The sequence below is a fragment of the Myotis myotis genome, unplaced genomic scaffold (genome assembly GCF_014108235.1).
Source record: "Myotis myotis isolate mMyoMyo1 unplaced genomic scaffold, mMyoMyo1.p scaffold_m19_p_2, whole genome shotgun sequence".
NCBI classification, from domain to species: Eukaryota; Metazoa; Chordata; class Mammalia; order Chiroptera; family Vespertilionidae; genus Myotis; species Myotis myotis.
In genome coordinates, this window is record NW_023416324.1 from 24,830,372 (window position 1) to 24,852,515 (window position 22,144).

Below are 22,144 nucleotides of genomic sequence, written 5' to 3' on the forward strand. Positions count from 1 at the left end.
TAAGCATTAAACTCCCTTTTGACGTTTTAATTTTACCCTTTAAGTTATTCTTTGAGAAAAGGAATTATGTACTGTATTGATGTAACTTCTGACACTCAGATCTTCACACAGTGGCCGGCCACCTTTTCGGTACTTTCCCCCTTTCCATTATCATAGCAGCTGTTGGTATTATTTACTCTGATCTTTTCAAGCGGGCATACCCCCTTTTTCCTTTGTTTTCACAATGCTAGTTATACATTTGTCCATCTGCATCTACCCTGCGTAATTGGGAGTGTTGTGGAATGTTTTACTTTGCACCCTGAGTTCTACCCCAAGTCACTGAACAGCAGCCTGGATGGCAGGTTGCTCTGAAAAACTTCAGACCTGGAGAGAGGTTATCTCTCTTATGAGGGATTGGTTAATCAGTGGAGTCTGACTGGGTTGGTTGCTCATGGTTTTCTAGGATGTCAAGGTAAGATGAGCCAGAATACCAAGCTCAAGTTTGGGAAACAGGTTCTTTCCATGTTTTCTCATTGACTTGATGTGTGACTTTTGGACAGGTTGCTTAACCTCTATTTTCTTATCTGTAAATGAAAATTTACAGTTATTTTTATAAAAATATTCTTAAAGATGAGTATAATCAGGTGAGCCACTTTGAATTCCTTACAACAGAAATGCTATAGAAATTTCCTCTGGCTATAATCTTAGCTTATCCTAAGAGCCTGTTGGGGGGCGGGGATTGGGTCCCATCTCTTTGTGGGTAATGGAATAGAATGAAAAAATGTTTTAATTCCCCAAATAGATTTTTAATATTAAACTATAACTTTAACGACAAATGTTATATTATTATATAATAAGTATATGCATATTTTACATTCTGGTGCTAGAGACATAAGAGAACTTAGGTTTAGGTATAACAAAGTAAGCTAAAAATATGAAATAATTGCTTATAAATTAAATATAAATCTATAATTTTTCTTAATATTTGCCATCTATCATTTCTGTGTTTTTTTCAGTAACTTGTACTTATACACTGGTAGTTTCAATAACAAAATTATATACATAAACTAGAGTAAATTTTATTTTCCATATAAACTGCATTCTTTGAGTTAAACATTTAGATTTAGACTATGGTTAAGCTAACTCTAGTATATTCTTGCCCTCAAAAATGATAAAAGCAAACATACTTTGTCAGTTTTTAAAGGAAAGGTGTGGCACAGTGGAGTAGAATGAAACTTACAGCAGCTACTGAAATCATTAATGCAAATCAGCTGAGCGAATAGTGCCCTGGAGTGGGGAGCAAGTGGGTGTTGTGCTGGCTGCATTTTCTCCCTGGTTATCTATGGAGAAGGTCCTGCCCCCCTGACCTGTGCTTTTAGCACTTCCGGAGTGGGCTTACCAGTTTCTGTTTCTCTCCTCTCCTTGCCTTGGACTGTGTGACGTTCAGTGTCTTGTCTGTGTGTGGCTGTATTCCAGGCTGTAAACATGACTGCTGTAAGGAGAGTGCAGAGTTGTTTATTTTGTAAAACCTGTCCCATTGCCATGTGATATTTGCCCAAGAGCTCCTGTTGTGGCATTCTTTCGGTGAGTGCGGCCCTTTAAAGGTTTCATTCTCAAATGTTAGATGAGCCCTTAACTGGTGTCCTGAAAAGCATTTAAACCTCTCTCCCTGGAGTTTAAACCAGAGGAGCAGTAATCCCAGTGGAGCCTGGACTGGGGTCTAGAGAGAAGGTGGCAGATGAGGTGGCAGATGATCGGCCGGGGCTGCTGTGGTCTCTTGTCTCATTTGCACAAAGGAGGGGCTGGCCTCTCCTGGGGAGGTATTTCCGCTCACTGTAACAAATGAGCGCGCACAAAGGGCTGTAATGTAATGAGGCTTCTCTGGTGACGTCACTTGTAAATGTGGTCAAAGTCCAGTTCTTGGGGGCTAGGAGACGCTGTAGGAGAGATCAGTCGGTTTGCACACTCTCACTTCTCAGCTGTCACTGCGCCATGGTGCCTGCTTCCAGCCACTGAACCAACACAGCTGGGCCCGGCCATGGCCATGAACGCTTACAAGTACCAGAAGTTCTTGGAGGGACTCAACAACCTTAGAGGTATTACAAGCCGGCGGCTCCCTGCCTTTTGTCCTTGCTGGTTCTGTGAACGCTTACTGTGGTGTGTGCTGTATGGGGTCTTTACTTTCCATCAGTCCCTTCGGGACTTAGAAAACCCTCTTACACTGAGCTGGCCATATTTTTTGTGTGTTTAGGCAATTACATAGAAAAGATAGAGTTTGTAAATGTGATTGTGGGTGTGTAGGTGGGAGGGAATCCTCTCAGCTACTTGAGCAGCAGTCTGTTCTCTTGCTTGAAGGGACAGAGAATAAGTGTCCCTGCTCTCTTGAGCTCAGCAGAACTTAGAGCACTTCCTGGGCAATGTGGGTGGAAGGCTCTTGCCATCGGGCACTGCAGCCTCACCTAGGTGTAGCTAGGTTTCTTGGGCCAGGTTTTCCACTTGCCTGTGTCTACAGTGAGTCAGAGTCCCATCTGGAGAGAACAGGGAGTCAGGAATGGTTGTGGGGGGAGGAGGAATGCAGGTTGATAGGCCAGAGATGCCATTGTAAAGGATAAATCAGTGACATTAAAGGAGGTAACTTTTTATTAAAATGATACTTAATAAATATAATTTATTTAGTGTTTGTTTTGCATGGTTGGCAAACTCCTCACTCACCATAGGTGAGAAAAATGGTCTCAGATGTGACAGTGCAGGACTCTCTTTGGCTGTTAAGGAGGAAAATGAATGGAATCTTTTTACTTCTCCTCTACTTAATAGGTGGTTTTATTTTCTTTTGCTTAGGAAGATGCTCAGACCATCCCTCTTTCATTAGCAGTCAGGATTCCAGACCCAGAGCAACCATGAGGTGTGGGGAGAGCATGGGGAGGTGGGGAGAGTATGGGGAGGTGGAGAGAGGAGAGGGATGAAGTGAGCTTCTCCTAGGTTGAGGGGTCTGGCAGGATATCTGGACTCCCATCCTGCCAGGGTCTGTAGATATTTTACTTTCTTTCATTGTCTGTTGAAGAACTATTTCTAAGAGGTCATATATATGAAGAGCTTTGTATGTTACAACTATAAAATATTGTTCTGTTGATCTCTAGCTTCTCTTTCCCTTTCTCACCCCATGCCATAGAAACATTTATTTCAGAACTTCCGACAGCTGGAGCCAACCTCTTTTAGGTTCAGGGCTCTGTAAGCTCATCATGCATTTGACAGGCCTTAGCAAGAATGAGTAACATTAACAGTTGTTTCCCAGTCAAAGGAAGTTTTGAGAGGGCAGAGAGTCTGGACTTCTTTATTCAGACTCATGGGGAAGAGATGGGAGATGGGAGGACATGAACCAGTGGTGTTTCTCAGTGGTGTATAGTGGTATACCTAAGGCTTGGCTGGCTTATTGGGGGATAAAGGTTGGTGCAAGAACATACCCTTATCCCATACAAGGGCCCCTTTTTCTTGCCCTATTTCTTGTCTTATAGGGATCCTTCTATATTTCTGGGAATGATACCCAATCAACAGCAAGAACCCTTCCCTCCTGTGTTTAAAAAACTCATGGAAGGATTATCAAACTTAACCTGCATAATCCTTCAGTAGAAGAAGAGGCTCAGAGTAGAATATCCAGGCCTCCCCTTGGATACTACGTTCCTTAGTGTAGCTTTATTCCCTATAACCTTTAGCATCATTCTTCTGATAAAAGGCCAGAGCTTTTTGAAGATGGACAGGTGGCGGATGGAAACTATAGGAGATTTACTTATCCATAGGATTAGGGAATACAACTTTTCCTTTTGGTTCCCCTTTGTTAGATGAGCAGTTAGCCACACTAGGATGGCCACAGCCTCTGTGGATCAGGGTTAGCAGTGACCCAAGTAGATTCCTGAGGTTCTCAGGAGACCACACCACTAATAACTGTGTCCTCCTCTGCCGTATGTGCTTCAGGAACAAGAGCAGGTCTGACTGGTGGCAGGGTCCTCCTTATATTCCTCCCATAAAACATCCATGGAGGAAGGAATTCTTTTTTATTTCCTAATAAAAGGGTTGTTTTGGTCCTCCGTTTCCTTTAACTCTCCTGACATTCTTGGTGGGGCTGATGGAACCAAATGGTTCTTGATTTGACCCTCTCAGGGGTGTAGAGGTTTAAAATTGCATCCTACAAAGAGTTATTTCTGCTTTTGGAAGAGGATATATTGAAACAAGCTTGGTAATCTTTGCTTTCTCAGCCCACATATAAAGTCCCCCCACTCCTTCCTTTGCCCTGACTTTACTAGGAATGAATAACAGCCTAGATGAACTATCATGGGGAGTGTCCCATATGGGGTTGAAATCAGAGAAGAGAAAAAACCACAGCAGGAGTAGCTTCCGCTCCACTCTTCCCATCCCAGACACTGGGGCTCTCGGCCATGTTATTTTGGTTCTGTACCTCTAAGATGAACTCTTACAGAAGCACTTACTATTATAGACATTAAACAAGAGGGTATGTATACTTATTTTAGTGTCTGATACGTGGTCAGAATTCACCAAATGTTAGTTCTACCACTTCTTTCTTTGTTCCTCCCAGAGACGTCTTTGAATCACAGCGAGTCCTGTGCCTGGTTTGGTCCAGGATGAACTGGATCAGGTCACCTTCTGACTGGGGAGTAGTAGCCCTAGTCACCCATCCACATATTTGGCCTCAGGTCTTATTTGATCTCACTGTAGGAGACTGGAAGACAATAGCATTAGTGATATTGGTAATACTGATAAGCACTCAGCAAATGTTAGTTATGGACTAGGCACTGTTCTAAGCACTTATAATTGTAGCGCTTATAATTCTCCCATAACATAGATGGTTTACAGTGGTATACCCAAGGCTTGGCTGGCTTAAGAACAGGGCTTGTCTGTCCTGTTAAGGAGGTCATATAGTGCCTGGGAGTATAGCAGCCAAGCTGGCTGTATTGTGCTGCTGTCTGATGTTGGGAACCATCTGAATTAGGAGAAAATACCCATGTCTGGCCAATGTATGTATATAGTACACTTGGGTACCTTCCTGTCTGAGGGAGAGTAGCAGTATGGTGTTTTGGACTGAGAACAGTAGATCTTTTCTCTCCACACTAATCTCTTTGAGCTGTGTATCCTGTTTTCTAATCCTTCATTCACTTATATACACTGTATAATAGCCTTTACGGCATAAAACATATAATGTACTAGTACACATAATATACAGCAGTTTGTCATGTTCACCTAAAGAAAGCATCTGATTAACTTACTTCTATCCCAGGGCCTGAATCTTTTCCAGGTGGGAGAGTTCCTGGAAAGAAGGCATGTAGTTGTTTTCGTTTAGTCTTTATAATCATTTCTGGGATGTTGCTATAGGTCTTAGACAAGTATTCTGCCCTGGGCTGCCAGGCAGTCAATTACATACAAACCATGTCTTTGTCGTACTCTCATGTTGACTTCACCTGCCCTGTGCCCCCTGATTATAGTGAGTACTGCTTCCCTTCATTTCAGCTGTGTCTTTGCGTATTCCAGAGAGCTGACAGGAAGAGGTGATTGGCTCCCCTCTTCATTTGATTACTGACACTGCTTTTCATGACATGGTTCCTTTTGCAGCCATTCATCCATCTGGCGGGTGATTGTTGAAGGGAGCCCAGTGAGAGAAGAGACATTGTGGAAGTCTTTTGAAGTTCTAGTCCCCAGTTTCCTGTGACTCTTTGGTACTTTGATGCCAGAATTACAGAGCAATCTATCCTATTGCTGCTGCTGCTGCTTCTAGGAGACTTTAACTTTTATTTCTCAAGCCTGTCAAAACCCACAGCCACTGAATGGTTTCTGCCCTGATGGGCCTCTCCTGTGGGTAGGACAGGTTGAACTATTGGCCCAAGTTCTGCTCTTTGGCAGAGCCCAGGCCTGTGCTGTGACTGGGAGTTGGATTAATGAGGGAGGCAGAGCGCTAGAGTGGTGAGAACGTGGTTTTCTAGCCTTTGATAAGAAAAACTCCTGATAGAGATGATGACTTATTTTTAAAAAACAAATACACCCCAACATACCCATGTACTTTCACCCTTCTTTTTCTTTGCATGTGCTCTCCTGTTTCCTCTGCCCTGACAGTGGTTCTCAACCTTCCTAATGCCGCGACCCTTTAATACAGTTCTTCATGTTGTGACCCAACCATAAAATTATTTTCGTTGCTACTTCATAACTGTAATTTTGCTACTGTTATAAATCATAATGTAAATATCTGATATGCAGGATGTATTTTCATTGTTACAAATTGAACATAATTAAAGCATAGTGATTAATCACAAAAACAATATGTAATTATGTGTTTTCTGATGGTCTTAGGTGACCCCTGTGAAAGGGTCGTTCGACCCCCAAAGGGGTCGCGACCCACAGGTTGAGAACTACTGGCCTAGAATAACCATTATCCTTTTCTCTCGCATCCAACTTCTATTCATCCTTTTTAGGGCCTAGCTCAATCTCATTTTCCCCTATAGGTTTGTAGGAATTTTTTTGTATTTCTAGGCAGAATTCTTTTACAATATATTTTTATTGATTTCAGAGAGGAAGGGAGAGGGAGAAAGAGATAGAAACATCAATGAAGAGAGAGAATCATCGATCAGCTGCCTCCTACACGTCTGGCACTGAGGACCGAGCCCGCAACCCAGGCATGTGGCCTGCCCAGGAATCGAACCGTGACCTATTTCATGGGTCTACTACCACTAAGCCATGCCAGCTAGGCCAGAATTATTATTTATTTATTTTTTAAAATATATTTTATTGATATTTTTAGAGAGAGGAAGGGAGAGGGATAGAGAGTTAGAAACTTCGATGAGAGAGAAACATCGATCAGCTGCCTCCTGCACACTCCCTACTGGGGATGTGCGCACAACCAAGGTACATGCCCTTGACCGGACTGGAACCTGGGACCCTTGAGTCCGCAGACTGACGCTCTATCCACTGAGCCAAACCCGTTAGGGCCAGAATTATTATTTTATATTCATCTGTGTATAACATACTAATTTTAGAGTATATCACATTATGTTATAGTTATTTTATTACACATTTTATTTTCCTGCTAGTCTTTTACTTCTTGGGCCAACTTGTCTGTAACTTCTGTATGCTTCAGTTTTCTCATTTGTAAAATAGAGATGATAGAATTTGCCTCACCATATGTTGGGAGGATTAAATGAGACAGTAAATATGTTGCAGAGAATAAGAGTCCAGGGCATGTTAGCTGTACAGTTGCTAAAGGTGGAACTGTGTCTCATTTATTCCTGTATCTTCCTGATCTGGCATGCTGCCTGACACATATTAAGCATAAGAGGAACATTTGAAGAATTGAACTAAGCTCATCTATCAAGTGTCCTCTGTTAGTCACTATAGGAGATTAAAAAGATAATTGAGGCCGGAACCGGTTTAGCTCAGTGGATAGAGCGTCAGCTTGCGGACTGAAAGGTCCCAGGTTCGATTCCGGTCAAGGGCATGTACCTGGGTTGCGGGCGCATCCCCGGTAGGAGATGTGCAGGAGGCAGCTGATCGATGTTTCTCTCTCATCGATGTTTCTAACTCTCTATCTCTCTCCCTTCCTTTCTGTAAAAAATCAATAAAATATATTTAAAAAAAAAAAAGATAATTGAGAATGGTATCAATGCTGTATAAATTTATAAAACCCTTTTTTGTGTTTTTTCTTTTCAGTGCCAGATTATGACTCCCATAAAAAACTTCATAGTCATTTTATCATCATACCAATTTTTGGTCAGAAAATGATATTATCCAAAAGTGGCTATTTTGAAACATTAAATCCAATCTCAAAGACTGGAAACATACTGCTCTTGGACATTGGAAAGATGGTACTATTAATCTATAAGCAGTTTCAAAGGAGAGGTTCCAGATATATTTGGGCAGGGGCAACATTGTTGAGTAAGTGAACAAGGTGACTAATGAGAAGGCACACTGTCAGTTTTGGTTACATTAGTTCACTGTGTTTGTCAGATTATCTTGTATCTATACTTTGAACATCCATTTGGTCACCCAGTCTCGAACCCTGTTCTCTATCACTCAGTCTGGCCAAGCAGGACAAGCCCTCACACTCCAACATGTGCCTGTCAGAAATAGCCCCCCCATTTTTTTTGGGGGGGGGGGCGCGTGCTTTTCCCTCTTCAATGTGCCTAATAAGGAACCCTAGAAAAAACTTAGATTCCCCTTCTCCCCCCCCCCACCCCCCCTACCGCCCTGCCCCACCATTAAATAGATGCACTATTTTGTCCTTATAGAAAGCATGGAAAAACAAAACACCACCAAAAACCTACAACCCATAGATTGCTGTGTTAACATTTTATTGTAATTCCATCTAGTTTTTTTCTATCCATATATATAAAATGTGTTTTATTTGTTTGTTATTATAATGTAATTCTCTATCTTGTTCTTTATTTTGTGAGCATTTTTTATGCCTTTTTCTTTTTTTTTTTTTAAATATATTTTATTGATTTTTACAGAGTGGAAGGGAGAGGGATAGAGAGTTAGAAACATCGATGAGAGAGAAACATCGATCAGCTGCCTCCTGCACACCCCACAATGGGGATGTGCCCGCAACCAAGGTACATGCCCTTGACTGGAATCGAACCTGGGACCTTTCAGTCCGCAGGCCGACGCTCTATCCACTGAGCCAAACCAGTCAGGGCATTATGCCTTTTTCTACAACATAATTTGTTTTTAAAAATATTGATTTGAGAGAGAGAGAAATATTGATTTTTTTGTTCCAATTATTTATGCATTCATTGGTTGATTCTTGTATGTGCCCTGACTGGGATTGAATCCACAACCTTGTATCAGGACAGTGCTCTAACCAACTGAGCTACCTGGCCAGGGCTACATAATTTCTTTTCTTCTCCTCCTCCTCCTCCTCCTTCTCCTCTCTTTTACAACGTAATTTTTTAAAAATATATTTTATTGATATTTTTATAGAGAGGAAGGGAGAGGGATAGAGAGTTAGAAACATCAATGAGAGAGAAACATCGATCAGCTGCCCCCTGCACAGCAGGGGATGTGCCCGCAACCAAGGTACATGCCTTTGACCGGAATCGAACCTGGGACCCCTCAGTCCGCAGGCCGACGTTCTATCCACTGAGCCAAACCAGTCAGGGCAACATAATTTCTTAACAGCTGTGTGGCATTACCTCAAATGGAAGGTCATTTATTTAACTTCCCCGATTGGGGGGCATGAACATTTCTAATTTTCCATTGCTAAAATATGATAATGAACAGTCTGGTAAGTAAAAATGTCTGTGATTATCCTTTTAGGATAGATTTCTAGAAATGGAATTACTGCTCTTAATACATACATTCAGAGCTCTGGATGCTGGTTTTTAACTTTATTTCACTTTTAAAAGCTCCTGTACTTGTTTGGATGCTATGACACCACGAATACCTCTCTGATAGCTCCTGGCTCCTTGTCCTCTGGGGACAGCACTGTCTTCAGGCTTCGTGGGCAGCTGCTTCAGATGTTTTATTATCCAGTTAGTTTCATCATGGGATAGGTGCCAGGTGTCTCTTCCACTTACTCAGCAGCTCCCACATGTCATCATCACAGCACCGCACTGTTTCACTGTGCAGCTTTTCTCCCTGCTTCTCCAGGCATTTAAATGGCTTTATTTCACTGAAATATGATGCTCACAGCCATAGTACGCTTTCCTCTTGCGTCAGGAGAGATCCATCAGTGTTGATCAGGAAACTGCTGTACAAAGAATGACCTCGTCAGTGCTGTTCAGAAATCCTGCATTGGGACTCCAGAGTGAGAGTGAGATTCTCTCTCTCTTTTCCTGCTGTCACTGAGTTAGCCCCTGGCTAGTAAATTGGGCCAGTTTAACGTGATATAATAGGTTGACAAACTCTACTGCGTCATCGCCCTTGCTTATGGGCAGGTGTCTGCCTCTGGAGGAAGTGGATGGAGTTGGTGCTTTGTGTTTAAATCAGCATATTGCAGTCAAGTGCAAATCAGCTTCTCTTATTTGTGACTAAATTATAGACTTAATGAGTGTACAACCTTGTTTCTGACTGGGGGTTGACATCCTGGAGCAGACAATGTGGGATTTTTAGGCTGATGATAGACAGTGGGTGTTTGGAGATTAGCTTGAGGCCTGAGAGGAGGCACAAGTGTGGGACTTTGTGTACAGGGTGGGGGTCAGTAGGAATGTTTCTACAGCAGCCAGGATAGTGGAAAGTGGCTTGAGTCACCGACAGGATTGCATCTTTCATAGTGGGAACTGGCCGCTCCTCCTCTTCCCAGAGCCCTTAAGCAAACCTGTCACAATGGGGCAGTTCTCTCCATTGCAAGGAATCTGGGAGTCTGCTGGGCTTCCGGGGTGAGACTGTCAGCACCTTTGGCAGCACTGGGCACCTACAGACCCTCAGTAAGTCCTGCACTTGTTCGGATGCTTGGCAGTTTTGTACTGTTAAAGTTTATCCTTTCTGAATTGTATATTTTTGGGACTTACTGCATGTCACTGGGCAAGAGAGGGACATCAGCACAAGTCAAGTTCACATTGGGGTTGGCCTTTATTGCTACTGGTTTTGAAATGTGTGGGAAACATGGGGTTCCATGGTGTAATGGTTAACACTCTGGACTCTCAAATGTGTGGAAGTAGCTCTGTGTTTTTATTAACTGGAGGTGAGTGTTACACTATCCTTCTTAGAGAATGAGCCTGTATGGCTAACAAAGTATAAACGATCACATTTTCTCCATCCTAGGTCTTGTGGATTTTCTTTCTTTCTTTCTTTTTTTTTTTTTGAGGTAGGCATTATTGAGAGGATAAGGCTCTTGTCTGCATATTCTGCCGCAGAAACCCCAGGTTAGTAATTGTAACTGTATATGGTACTCAGTGCAACAATTGTGGAGATTGTCTGTCTCTCAGAATGAAGACCGCTTGCTAAACAGTGTATTTTGTTCATTGTGGAGTGGCAGAAACCTCTTAGACTTTCTGGTTTGATGTATCTTAAAATCCTTTGATTTGGAAGATCATTTTTTTTACAATTTGTTATCAACTAACTACTTCACTCCCTGATAACGTTCCATGCTTCTTGTATCTTTCACTGGCAGTTCCCATATCTTTATCCTTCCTTTCTTTCATTGAGAACCTTCTGTGTGCCAGACCCTGTATAAGGCATAGAGACTGCAAAGATTAATGACAGCCCCTATCCTGAACAAAGTGCTGTGAGAACAGAGGTCGTGTGATTTCTAGGGGTAACATGGTGGGTGATTGGGAAGGCTTCACAGTGGAATTGGTACATGAGGCAAATCTTGAAGTTGGTAGGAGTTTGCCAGTTAGGAAGGGAGTAAAGGTATTCTGGGAAGACAACAGGTGTGTGAAGGAATAGACTCATGAACGTCTCTGCATCCTCGGGGGAGGAATGAGAAACAGTATGAAGTAGGAAGCTGGGGAGAACAGGTCGTTGCTTAGGTGAGAGATGAGGCTGGAATGGAAAGTTGTCTTTATTATAAAGGGCTAACGAAGAATGTAGGCATTTGAGGGCACTAAATATTTTAAGGCAGAGAAATGACATAAACCATCAGGGTTTTGTTTTTGTTTTTTTGTATGTTTTGTGTGTGTGTGTGTGTGTGTGTGTGTGTGTGTGTAAGTATAACTCTGGCAGCAGTATGAAAGGTCACTTATAGAGAAGTGGGGCTGCAGCTAAATCAGTATGTACCTGATTTTAGTTTGTCTAGGATGAGAGAAGTAAAGAGAGCAGGCAAATGAAATCTTTCTAAGAGAAGTTTGGTTTTAGAAACAGAGTTTATGTTGAACTATAGCTGGAGTGGACATCCAGTTTCCCCCATGGCTCAAGTTGAACCTGACCTTGTGTTGTGCAATGCTTTATGTTTGGGTTGGTATTTCCTGGGACTGGTCAGATGATTCACTTCAGCATGAGGCCTTGTGGAGTAGCCAGTGACCAGCAATCCCAGGTGTCTGTCAGTGATAAGGAGAGAAGAAGCCCATTTAACTCTGATTAGGGCTTCTGTTTCTTTAAAATTCTTTGGGCTCCAGTACCTGGCCAGGGCTCCATGTTTACGTGACTCTACAGATAGAGTGTTGTCTTCATTTTGTGTTGGAGTGTTGTGTTGTTGTGTTACTACTGTTGACATTGTGGTAACATCCCTGCCTATTTAAATTTTAAAAAAATTATTTGAGAGAGAGCGAGAGAAAGAAACATCAGTGTGTGAGAGATACATTAATCAGTTGCCTCCTGTACGTGCGTGTCCCAACCAGGGATTGAACCCACAGCCTGCGTATGTGCCCTCACCAGGAATCGAACCTGAGATGCACAGGGCAACGCTTCAAACAACTGAGCCACCTGGCCAGGGCAGATTCCTGCCTATTTAAAATATTATCTTCCTTTAGCATTAATGAGGGAATTGCTGTTTGTTTGCCTTTGCTGGGTCTTTCCTTCTTGTGACTCTATCACTGATGGTTTCCTGAGGGGCGAGGCAATATGATGAGGTGGGAATAACATAGGCTTTGAATCAAGGCTGGCTTGGGTTGAAATCCAAGTGTCGTCATTATTTGGGGCAAGTTACCTACTTTCTCCAGGCTTCAGTTTTCTCATCTATAAAATGGGGATAATATCCCGCATAAAATTATGAGGATTAAATGGAGTAGCCTAGGTAAAGCTGTTGACACAGTGCTGGTACAGACATGGCTGGCGTTATTATGATGCTGCTCCTGACCTTTTCTTTCTCTGGCCAGTTCTTCTGGCTTCAGCTTTTCTTTAAAAAAAAAAAAAATTTTTTTTTTATTGATTTCAGAGAGGAAGGGAGAGGGAGAGAGAGAGAGAAACATCAATGATGAGAGAGAATCATTGATCGGCTGTCTCCTGCTCACCCCCTAATGGGGATTGAGCCTGCAACCCGGGCATGTGCCCTTGACCGGAATTGAACCTGGGACCCTTCAGTCTGCAGGCCAACGCTCTGTCCATTGAGCCAAACCAGCTAGGGCTTCAGCTTTTTAAATTTTATTTTAATTAAATCTTTATTGTTTAGGTTATTACAGTTGTTCCTCTTTTTTCCCCCCATAGCTCCCCTCCACCCAGTTCCCACCCCACCTTCTGCCCTTACCCCTGCCACTGTCCTTATCCATAGGTGCATGATTTTTGTCCAGTCTCTTCCCCCATCCCCCATACCCCTTTCCCCCTGAGAATTGTCAGTCCACTCCCTTTCTGTGTCCCTGATTCTGTTATATTCACCAGTTTATTCTGTTCATCAAATTAATTACCTTCTTAAAGGATACCTTTCAGCATTTCATATAATCCTGGTTTGGTGGTGATGAACTCCTTTAGCTTTTTCTTATCTGTGAAGCTCTTTATCTGACCTTCAATTCTGAATGATAGCTTTGCTGGATAAAGTAATCTTGGTTGTAGGTTTTTGCTATTCATCAGTTTTGAATATTTCTTGCCACTCCCTTCTGGCCTGCAGTGTTTCTGTTGAGAAATCAGCTGACAGTCGTATGGGTACTCTCTTGTAGGTAACTAACTGTTTTTCTCTTGCTGCTTTTAAGATTCTCTCTTTGTCTTTTGCTCTTGGCATTTTAATTATGATGTGTCTTGGTGTGGTCCTCTTTGGATCCCTTTTGTTTGGGGTTCTCTGCGCTTCCTGGACTTGTAAGTCTATTTCTTTCACCAGGTAGGGGAAGTTTTCTGTCATTGTTTCTTCAGATAGGTTTTCAATATCTTGCTCTCTCTCTTCTTCTGGCACCCCTATAATTCAGATGTTGGTACGCTTGAAGTTGTCCCAGAGGCTCCTTACACTATCTTCATATTTTTGGATTCTTTTTTCTTTTTGTTTTTCCGGTTGGGTGTTTTTTGCTTCTTCATATTTCAAATCTTTGACTTGATTCTTGGGATCCTCTAGTCTGCTATTGGGTCTCTGTATATTTTTTATTTCATTCAGTGTATGCTTAATTTCTAGTTGGTCCTTTTTCATATCCTCGAGGGTCTCACTAAATTTATCGGCGGTTTCTAGAAAATTCTTGAAAAAACCTTATAACCGTGGTTTTGAACTCTATATCCATTCGTTTGCTTTCCTCCATTTCTGTCATTTGTGATCTGTTTCTTTGTCTCCACATTTTGGCTGCTTCCCTGTGTTGATAGAGTGGCTTTGTGTGCTAGGTGTCTTATAGGGCCCAGTGGATCAGCCTCCCCAATTACCTGAGGTGGACACTCTTGGTACACCCCTTTGTGGGCTTTGTGCACAGTCTTGTTGTAGTTAAGCCTTGATTGTTGTAGGTATCACTGGGAGGAATTGACCTCCAGGCCAATTGGCTGTGAGAATCAGCCGTGGTTATGGTGGGAGAACTTCTGTGCTGGAGACACCCTTCTGAGGCAAGACTTGCTTCAGTGGGGCTTTGGTGCTCACTGAGTCTGCCCCCTGAGTGTATCCCTTATGGATCTGAGGAGTTGTAATCTGGATGGTCCCACTCTGACCACTGGGTATACTGGCTCTTGGATCTCTAAGGAGGTGCTAATTTAGCCTCTGCCTGAGGCTACCCAGCAGGAGCTATGGAGAGATCTTCAGATTCCTTTTCTTTGTTTGGAGTTTGGAGGTGCCTAGATGAGGCCCAGCTGTGAAGCAATGCAAGCTGCTGTGGGGCCTTGGGCCTTCTTTTTGGATGTTCTGGGTTTGTCTGGCCCAGCTACAGTTAGTTAGGTAATTTTAGATTGCAAAGGGCCAGGGCTTTCATATGCAAAAGCCTCTGTGCACAGCTTGGGTGGGGCGGGGTCTCAGGGAATCAACAGGGCGGAGCAAGCAGTACACCTATGGCTGCTCCTCAGTCCTGCCCTAAGAGGACCCGGGTCTTACTGTTCCACGGTAATCGCTGCAAGGGCCTCTGAGAGAAAGCTGCCCTCGAGTTCTGCCCGATGCCAGACAGTCCAGTTTCTCCCTGTATGAGTCTGGGTCCCCAGAGACTCACCCGGAACTGGAGTTCAGAGCAGTCAGGAGCTTGAGTCTCCCTCCCGATTGAAAAAGACAACCAAGTCCTCAGCTGCCAGCCCTTTCCGTGTGCGCCTCCGTATCTCTGCACTTTACTTCTGCACCTCCTCTGAGTCTCGGTATGCTTTTCTCTTTCCTTCTAGTTGTAGAATTTCCACTCGGCTAGCCTTCCTGTGGTTCTGGATGATGTCTGTTTTGTCTTTAGTTGTTTTTTTGAAGTGGTTGTGCGAGGCAGCAATTTCCGGTGTTCACCTATGCCGCCATCTTGGCTTTTTTCTTTAGCTTTTCTTTTAAATTATAAACTCCTGCATCTGTCTTCTACTTATCTCTCAATATTTTAGGTGCTTTTTTTTTTATTATTATTGTTGTTTTTTTTAAAATATTTTTATTGATTTTTTACAGAGAGGAAGGGAGAGAGATAGAGAGTTAGAAACATCGATGAGAGAGAAACATCGATCAGCTGCCTCCTGCACATCTCCTACTGGGGATGTGCCCGCAACCCAGGTACATGCCCTTGACCGGAATCGAACCTGGGACCCTTCAGTCCGCAGGCCGACGCTCTGTCCACTGAGCCAAACCGGTTTCGGCTTTGTTTTTTTTAATTGTGGTAAAAAACATGCAACAGGAAATCTCCCATCTTAATCAACTTTTACATGTATAGTACAGTATTGTTAACTATATGCATGTTTGTTATCAGCAGATCGCTAGAACTTTTTCAGCTTTCATGATTGAAACCCTATACTGATTGAACAGCAACTTCCCATTTTCTCCTTTTTTCTAGCCCCTGGTAGCCAAATATACTTTCTTTTTCTATGAATTTAACTGCTTTAAATAACTCATATAAGTGGAATCCTGCAACATTTGTCCTTCTGTAACTGGCTTATCCCACTTAGCATGATATCCTCAAAGTTCATCATGTGGTAACATCTGACAGGGTTTCCTTTTTTAAGGCTGAATAATACTCCATTGTAGGTATAAAAATCTCTGAATTTCTAGTTTCTTTTTTCTACTGCCTACAGAACTGCTATACTTGGACATCACCAAAAGCTCAGTATTTTCAAAACCAAGCGGGGAATTGGCCTTCCTCCCTTATTCCCCATTTTTTGACAGTTGTGCTCACATTCCTCCAGTTTCTGAGATCAGGAACCCTGGAGACGTCTTTGACTCGCTCTTCTCTCTTCATCAACCCCATTTTCAGTCTGTCACCAGTTCTTTTGTTTCTTCAGAATTTCTCTTAAATTTGCCCTTTTCTCCTCACTCCCTTTGCTATGACTCTAGGCCAGTCACTCATCACCTCACAAGTGAATTACCGCAAGTGCCTCATATTTTGTTTCCTGTGTCCTGTCTCTCCCTTTAGTTAACACTACCATCTACTTCTTAGTGTTTTCTATTACCAGAAGTAAGAAAGATCTTTTATGCTGTGGCCTCCTTCCACCCCTCCAATTATCCAGGCTTATCTCACATAATTTCCTAGAACACAGCTTTAGCTCTAGACAGATGCATCTCATTGTGCTATGAAGTGCTTCATTCAGTCTCTCCTCTGGCCTTTTTTTGTGCAGTTCTCTTTACCTGGAATGCTCTTGTTCTTTATCCTTAACTGGAATCTGTTCATTTCTTCAGCCTCACTTCAGGCCTTTCTTCTCCATGAAGACTTCTTTGATCATCATTGTCCACATTGATGTATCACTTTCCCACATTCTGGTTTTGTCTCCGTATTAAAATTATAAACTTTTTGAGGGAACTGTCTTATGGATGTTATATTTCTGAAAGTCTCACGGTACCTAGCTCATACCTAGCCAAGATTAAGTGCTCATGATTGAGCACTTAAAAGGTGTGGTGACCAAAATGAATCATTCTTTCATTTGACAAATATGTATGCACAACTACCATGTGTACTGTGCTAGGCCCTGGGATCCAGCAGTAAACCCACAGACAGGAGACTAGTTATACTGTACTTGAATTTGAGGAAACCAGGTCAGACTCTACATGAGGACAAATGACTAGAAGAGGGAGAATTTAGAAAAGGAGGCATAAGTTAAGCAGTTATTGTAGGGAAAAGGTATTTAATGGATTCATTCAGCAAATCATTTATTGATTGTCCACTGGAATAAATTTATTCTAGGTATTAGGGATATACCAGAGAACAGGCCAAGTCTCTTCCATTGTAGAGCTTATATTCTAACATTTAGAGGCATTTTCAAAATGAAAAGCACTTAATTTTGGGTGAAACCCCTCTGTAGGAAGTGAGCAGTGAAAGAGTTAATATGCTTGTAGGGCTCTAGGCTTTTTTGAAGCAGATGGTTTCTCTGCTCCTGGGAGTGTTTTAAGGGGGATTAGAGAGGACTGGGCTGAGGAGGGCCTGAGACCTCTCTCCCTGACCCCATAGCACACACCTGCTGTTCTGGCACCTAGTGAGCTATGTAACTTGTCCCCCACTTGGTTAGGCACATATTTGCAGGCGAGTGATTGTGGCTGTATGCCTATGGCAGTTTTATTTTCCTTTCTTGATTTTTATTTATTTTTCATCATCAGTGAAGTCCCATTTTAATTTAATAGATGTTGGGACTTGTCTGTGTTCCTTCCGGTCCATGTTTATCTTTACATAATTGTAAGCTTGTCTATATATGTTATTTTTCCAACCCACCTTATTTTTTTTTGTGTTAAGATACACATAAAATTTACCCTTGCAAATTTAGCATTTTAAAGTGTACAACTCATTAACAATAAGTACATATACCAGTGTTGTGCAATCATCACGACTATCCAGTTTCAGAATTTTTTTGTAACCCCAAATGGAAATCCCATACCCATTAAGCAGTCACTCTCTCTCCCCTCCCCCAGTCCCTGGCAACCACTAATCTGCTTTCTAACTTGCTTATTGTGGAATTTCATATAATTGGAACAATATAACATGTGGCCTTTGTGTCTGGCTTCTTTCACTTAGCATATACAAATGTTAGCATGCCTTTATCATGTGATGTTATAAGGATTTTTTTAAGTGTTTCCTTATAGTCATTACAAGTTAAGTTGTAATGTTAATGTTGATAATGGTTTCACTTAGCCGTTCTGTTATTATTGAATATTTGGATTGTTTTCAAGTTGTTGCCATTGTAAAACTGAGGCGATGGACATTTCCCTGCTATGCTCTGCCATCTCAGAAGATTCTGTATGTTGTTACACCAGCTGCAGAAAAACCACTGTCCTTGAGTAGGATAGTGTGGCCTCTTCTCCAGCTCTGTGGGAGAACAGTTGAATAATAAATTTTATATAGAAGGGAGCATTATATTTTGCAACAGAAGAGCTTGGTCCCCAGGGAATGGCAAGTTTTTCTTTCTATCGTGTAGAATTCTCTGAATACTCCCTCTATCCACTTGGGTGTAGGAAGGCACTGATTATAGCAATTGAAGATTAAATGTTTTAGTCATTCAACAAATATGTGAGAGCCTACTATGTGCCAGACATTTAAAACTTGATAGTGCCTGAGCCTGGCTAAGGAGTGCCTTTTAGTCCATTGACCTTTGATACGACCAGAGAGCAAGTAGGACCTACTTCCAGAGTCGTCAGAGATGGTGCAGAATCCTGAGCCACATGGGGCTTTATTACCTCATGGTTTAATACCTCAAGGTTTGGTACCATTATAGACAGTAATCACACATTAATTTGGGCTGCTTACTTCGAGAGATTTGAATGCCTGGCTAAGACTCCTTGTTCCCTGCTGTGACAGAGACCTGGCTGCTAGGAGATGTGCCATGGGCCTGTGTTCGCGTAGTGGTTTTGTTCATAATATCCTGGGCAAGGCAGCAAGGTGAGGCTGCTGTTGACTGGGTAGCAACAGTAATGCTACTGGGTTCATGCAAAGAATGGGGTGTCTGAGATTCTGATGTTAGCCCAAATATATCTCGGATTAGTGCTTCCGGGGCCTGCTTGTCTTCTGAGAGACTATCCCTCCTCTTTTTCTCCCTTACTGACCTATTATATAAAGTAGCCTTAATTTCTCTCTACCCCGTAGGGAAAAGCCACACTGTGCCTCTAAAACCCAGTGTTGAGTGGAGAGAGCCCCTAAAACAGCGGTTCTCAACCTGTGGGTCGCGACCCCTTTGGCGGTCGAACGACCCTTACACAGGGGTCGCCTAAGACCATCCTGCATATCAGATATTTACATTACGATTCATAACAGTAGCAACATTACAGTTATGAAGTAGCAACGAAAATAATTTTATGGTTGGGTCACAACACGAGGAACTGTGTTTAAGGGCCAGAAGGTTGAGAACCACTGCCCTAAAACAATAGCCAGATTATAACAGTTTACTTAGTGCAGTGGTTCTCAACCTTCCTAATGTCGCAACCCTTTAATTCAGTTCCTCATGTTGTGGTGACCCCCAACCATAAAATTATTTTCGTTGCTACTTCATAACTATAATTTTGCTACTGTTATGAATCGTAATGTAAATATCTGATACGCAGGATGTATTTTCATTGTTACAAATTGAACATAATTAAAGCATAGTGATTAATCACAAAAACAATATGTAATTATATATGTGTTTTCCAATGGTCTTAGGCGACCCCTGTGAAAGGGTCGTTCGACCCCCAAAGGGGTCGCGACCCACAGGTTGAGAACTGCTGACACAGTGCATTGCTGAAACTCTGAATTGTTGATTTGGGGTGAGAAGCACAGAATCTAGTGAGAATGCTGCACCCCCATCACCCCAGGCTTGATCTCTACCCCCTTCCACCTATCACTTGTTGCTTTTCTTTCACTGTCAGAAAATGATCTGTTATGTATCTACTAGAAGCCCAGTGCACGAAATTCGTGCAAGGGTAGAGTCCCTAGGCCTGGCTGGTGATCAGGATTGATTGAGGCCGCCTGGCTGCTGGCTGGGGCCTTCCTTCCCCAGCTGCCGGCTGCCAGTCGGGGCCGTCTTTCATTCTATGCTGCCCCCTGGAGTTCAGCGCATGTCATAGGGAGCGATCGAACTCCTGGTCTCCTGGTTGAACTCCCGAGGGGACACTTTGCATATTATCCTTTTGTATATATAGATATATAGATATCTTCAGATGTACTTTTCCTAGTCTACTTTAAAAACTCTTGAACACTCAGGGAGGGTTTAGGGGAGAAAGGAGTTAGACCATCAGGAATAGTGACTCTGCTCTCTCTCTTCCTAGACCCTGGAGCTAATTGAATTGGCCTAGAGTTCCTGAGGGGCCGCTGTGTTTGTGTTTCAGTGGGCTGGCTTTACTGAGTGGGACACAAAAGCTTAAAGCACAAGCCATTCCCACAAGCCTAACATTTTCATATTTCTTTGCCAAAGAATCTTTGGTTAGGGTTAAGAATAACTAGTCTGTCTGTGGAAGTACCAAGGGCTTTTGTTTGCCAGAAGAAAAGGGCTTTTGATTAAAGGCCCTCTTCTCAGATTTTTTTTTCTTTCCCTTAAGCTGCTGTGGGAAGACTTCAGAGCCTCAGAAGGTGCTGTGTTTGAGAGGTTTTGGGGGAAGGAAAGATAGCAAAATAGAACTAGGAGAGACTTCATCATTCTTTGCCAGCTGTGTATGCAGAGATAAAAAAAGAAACAACAAAATCTGTCCGATTTTTGGTGACTGCTTTTGCTACCCTTCCTTTCTTCCTATGTTTTATGAAATCATCCAAAACAGTAGTTCCCGAAGGACTGTGGGCTGATCTGACCTTGAACCCTGTTCTGCTATTTAGTATGATTGTGGGCAAGTTACTTAACCTTTCCTTTTAGGCTAGAGTTTTCCAGCTAGAAAACGAGGGTTATAATAGTGCCATTTTTATAGAAGTGTAATGAGGGTTGAATGAGTTAACAATATAGGGAAAGTACTTAAACAGTGCCTGGAGCATATTGAGTACTCAGTAAACGTCAACTACTATTTCAGTAAATATTACTACTATCTATGGCAAGTGTTGAGTGTAGCTTTGTTTTCCCGATTACTAAGACCAATGTGCTTTCTAGGGCTAGCAGAGTCAGGCCTTTGTCAGGCATGCTTGTTTTATCAGTCAGAGGCAAAGGGGCAGGTTTATTCTCTATTGGACACATCTTCGACGGAGGCTCAGTATCTCCGTAGTTGAATGTCAGCCATGTAATTTACTTCATCAGGAGGAACGTATTCCTCTTTGGCAAAGCGGTCCCTGTTTTTGGGGTGGGAGTGGGTCATGACTACAGGAAGTCATCCACTTTCTCCGTTTTTGCCTGCAGGCAGTGAGGTGACCCAGAAGAGCCTGAACCAAGCTGTAGAGGAGGAGCCTTTGGTCCTCTAATTACATAGTAGAGAGAGAGGCATCTCTGTAGGGAAAGGGAGGGGGCATGCTAAGGGCTGGCCTGGTCCTAGTGACTTTAGTAACAGGTCTGGGAGTATCATTAATGGAAGCTTTCCTTGGCCAAAAGTAAGAAACCTGCTAAATGACCTGCCCCAAGCCTCTGGGCTTTTTTATGGTATAAGTTGCCACCTCCTTTCCTAAGTTGCTGGGGATGGCTAAGGAAGTGACACAGAAATTTAAATGGTCGCTTCATTGCCCTTTTCTATATTGTCTGTAGTGTTTGTTTGTTTTTAAATATATTTTATTGATTTTTTTACAGAGAGGAAGGGAGAGGGATAGAGAGTTAGAAACATCAATGAGAGAGAAACATTGATCAGCTGCCTCCTGCACACCCCCTACTGGGGATGTGCCCGCAACCAAGGTACATGCCCATGACCGGAATTGAACCTGGGACCTTTCCGCAGGCTGACGCTCTATCCACTGAGCCAAACCGGTTAGAGCATATTGTCTGTATTTTTAAGGAAGGATTTCCATGGCTTCATGCGCGCGCGCACACACACACACACACACACACACACACACACACACTCACACACCCTGCCCCTCAAGGTGAAGTCTCATCTTACCTCTTGCAGGTAAGTAGGTTATAAAGTCAGCACATAAAGTGAAAATCCCAAATAATCAAAATTATCCTTAAAAATATCTTAAGCCCTTGCCAGTTTGGCACAGTGGCTAGAGCGTCAGCCTGCGGACTGAAGGGTTCTAGGTTCAATTCTGGTCAAGGGCACATGCGAGGCTTTGGGCTCGATCCCCACTAGGGGGCGTTCAGGAGGCAGCCGATCAATGATTCTCATCATTGATGTTTCTATCTCTCCCTTTCCCTTCCTCTTTGAAATCAA

General features: G+C 42.7%; 1 protein-coding gene across 1 annotated transcript in view; it reads left to right on the forward strand.

Annotated features, from left to right (window-relative positions):
• Positions 1-2,002: 2,002 nt before the first annotated feature.
• MACF1 (microtubule actin crosslinking factor 1) overlaps positions 2,003-22,144 on the forward strand; it is a 280,203-nt gene continuing 260,061 nt past the window's right edge. The window contains 1 exon segment of the mRNA XM_036348376.1: positions 2,003-2,075. Within this exon segment, the coding sequence (XP_036204269.1) occupies positions 2,018-2,075 (58 nt within the window). The 5' untranslated portion in view covers positions 2,003-2,017.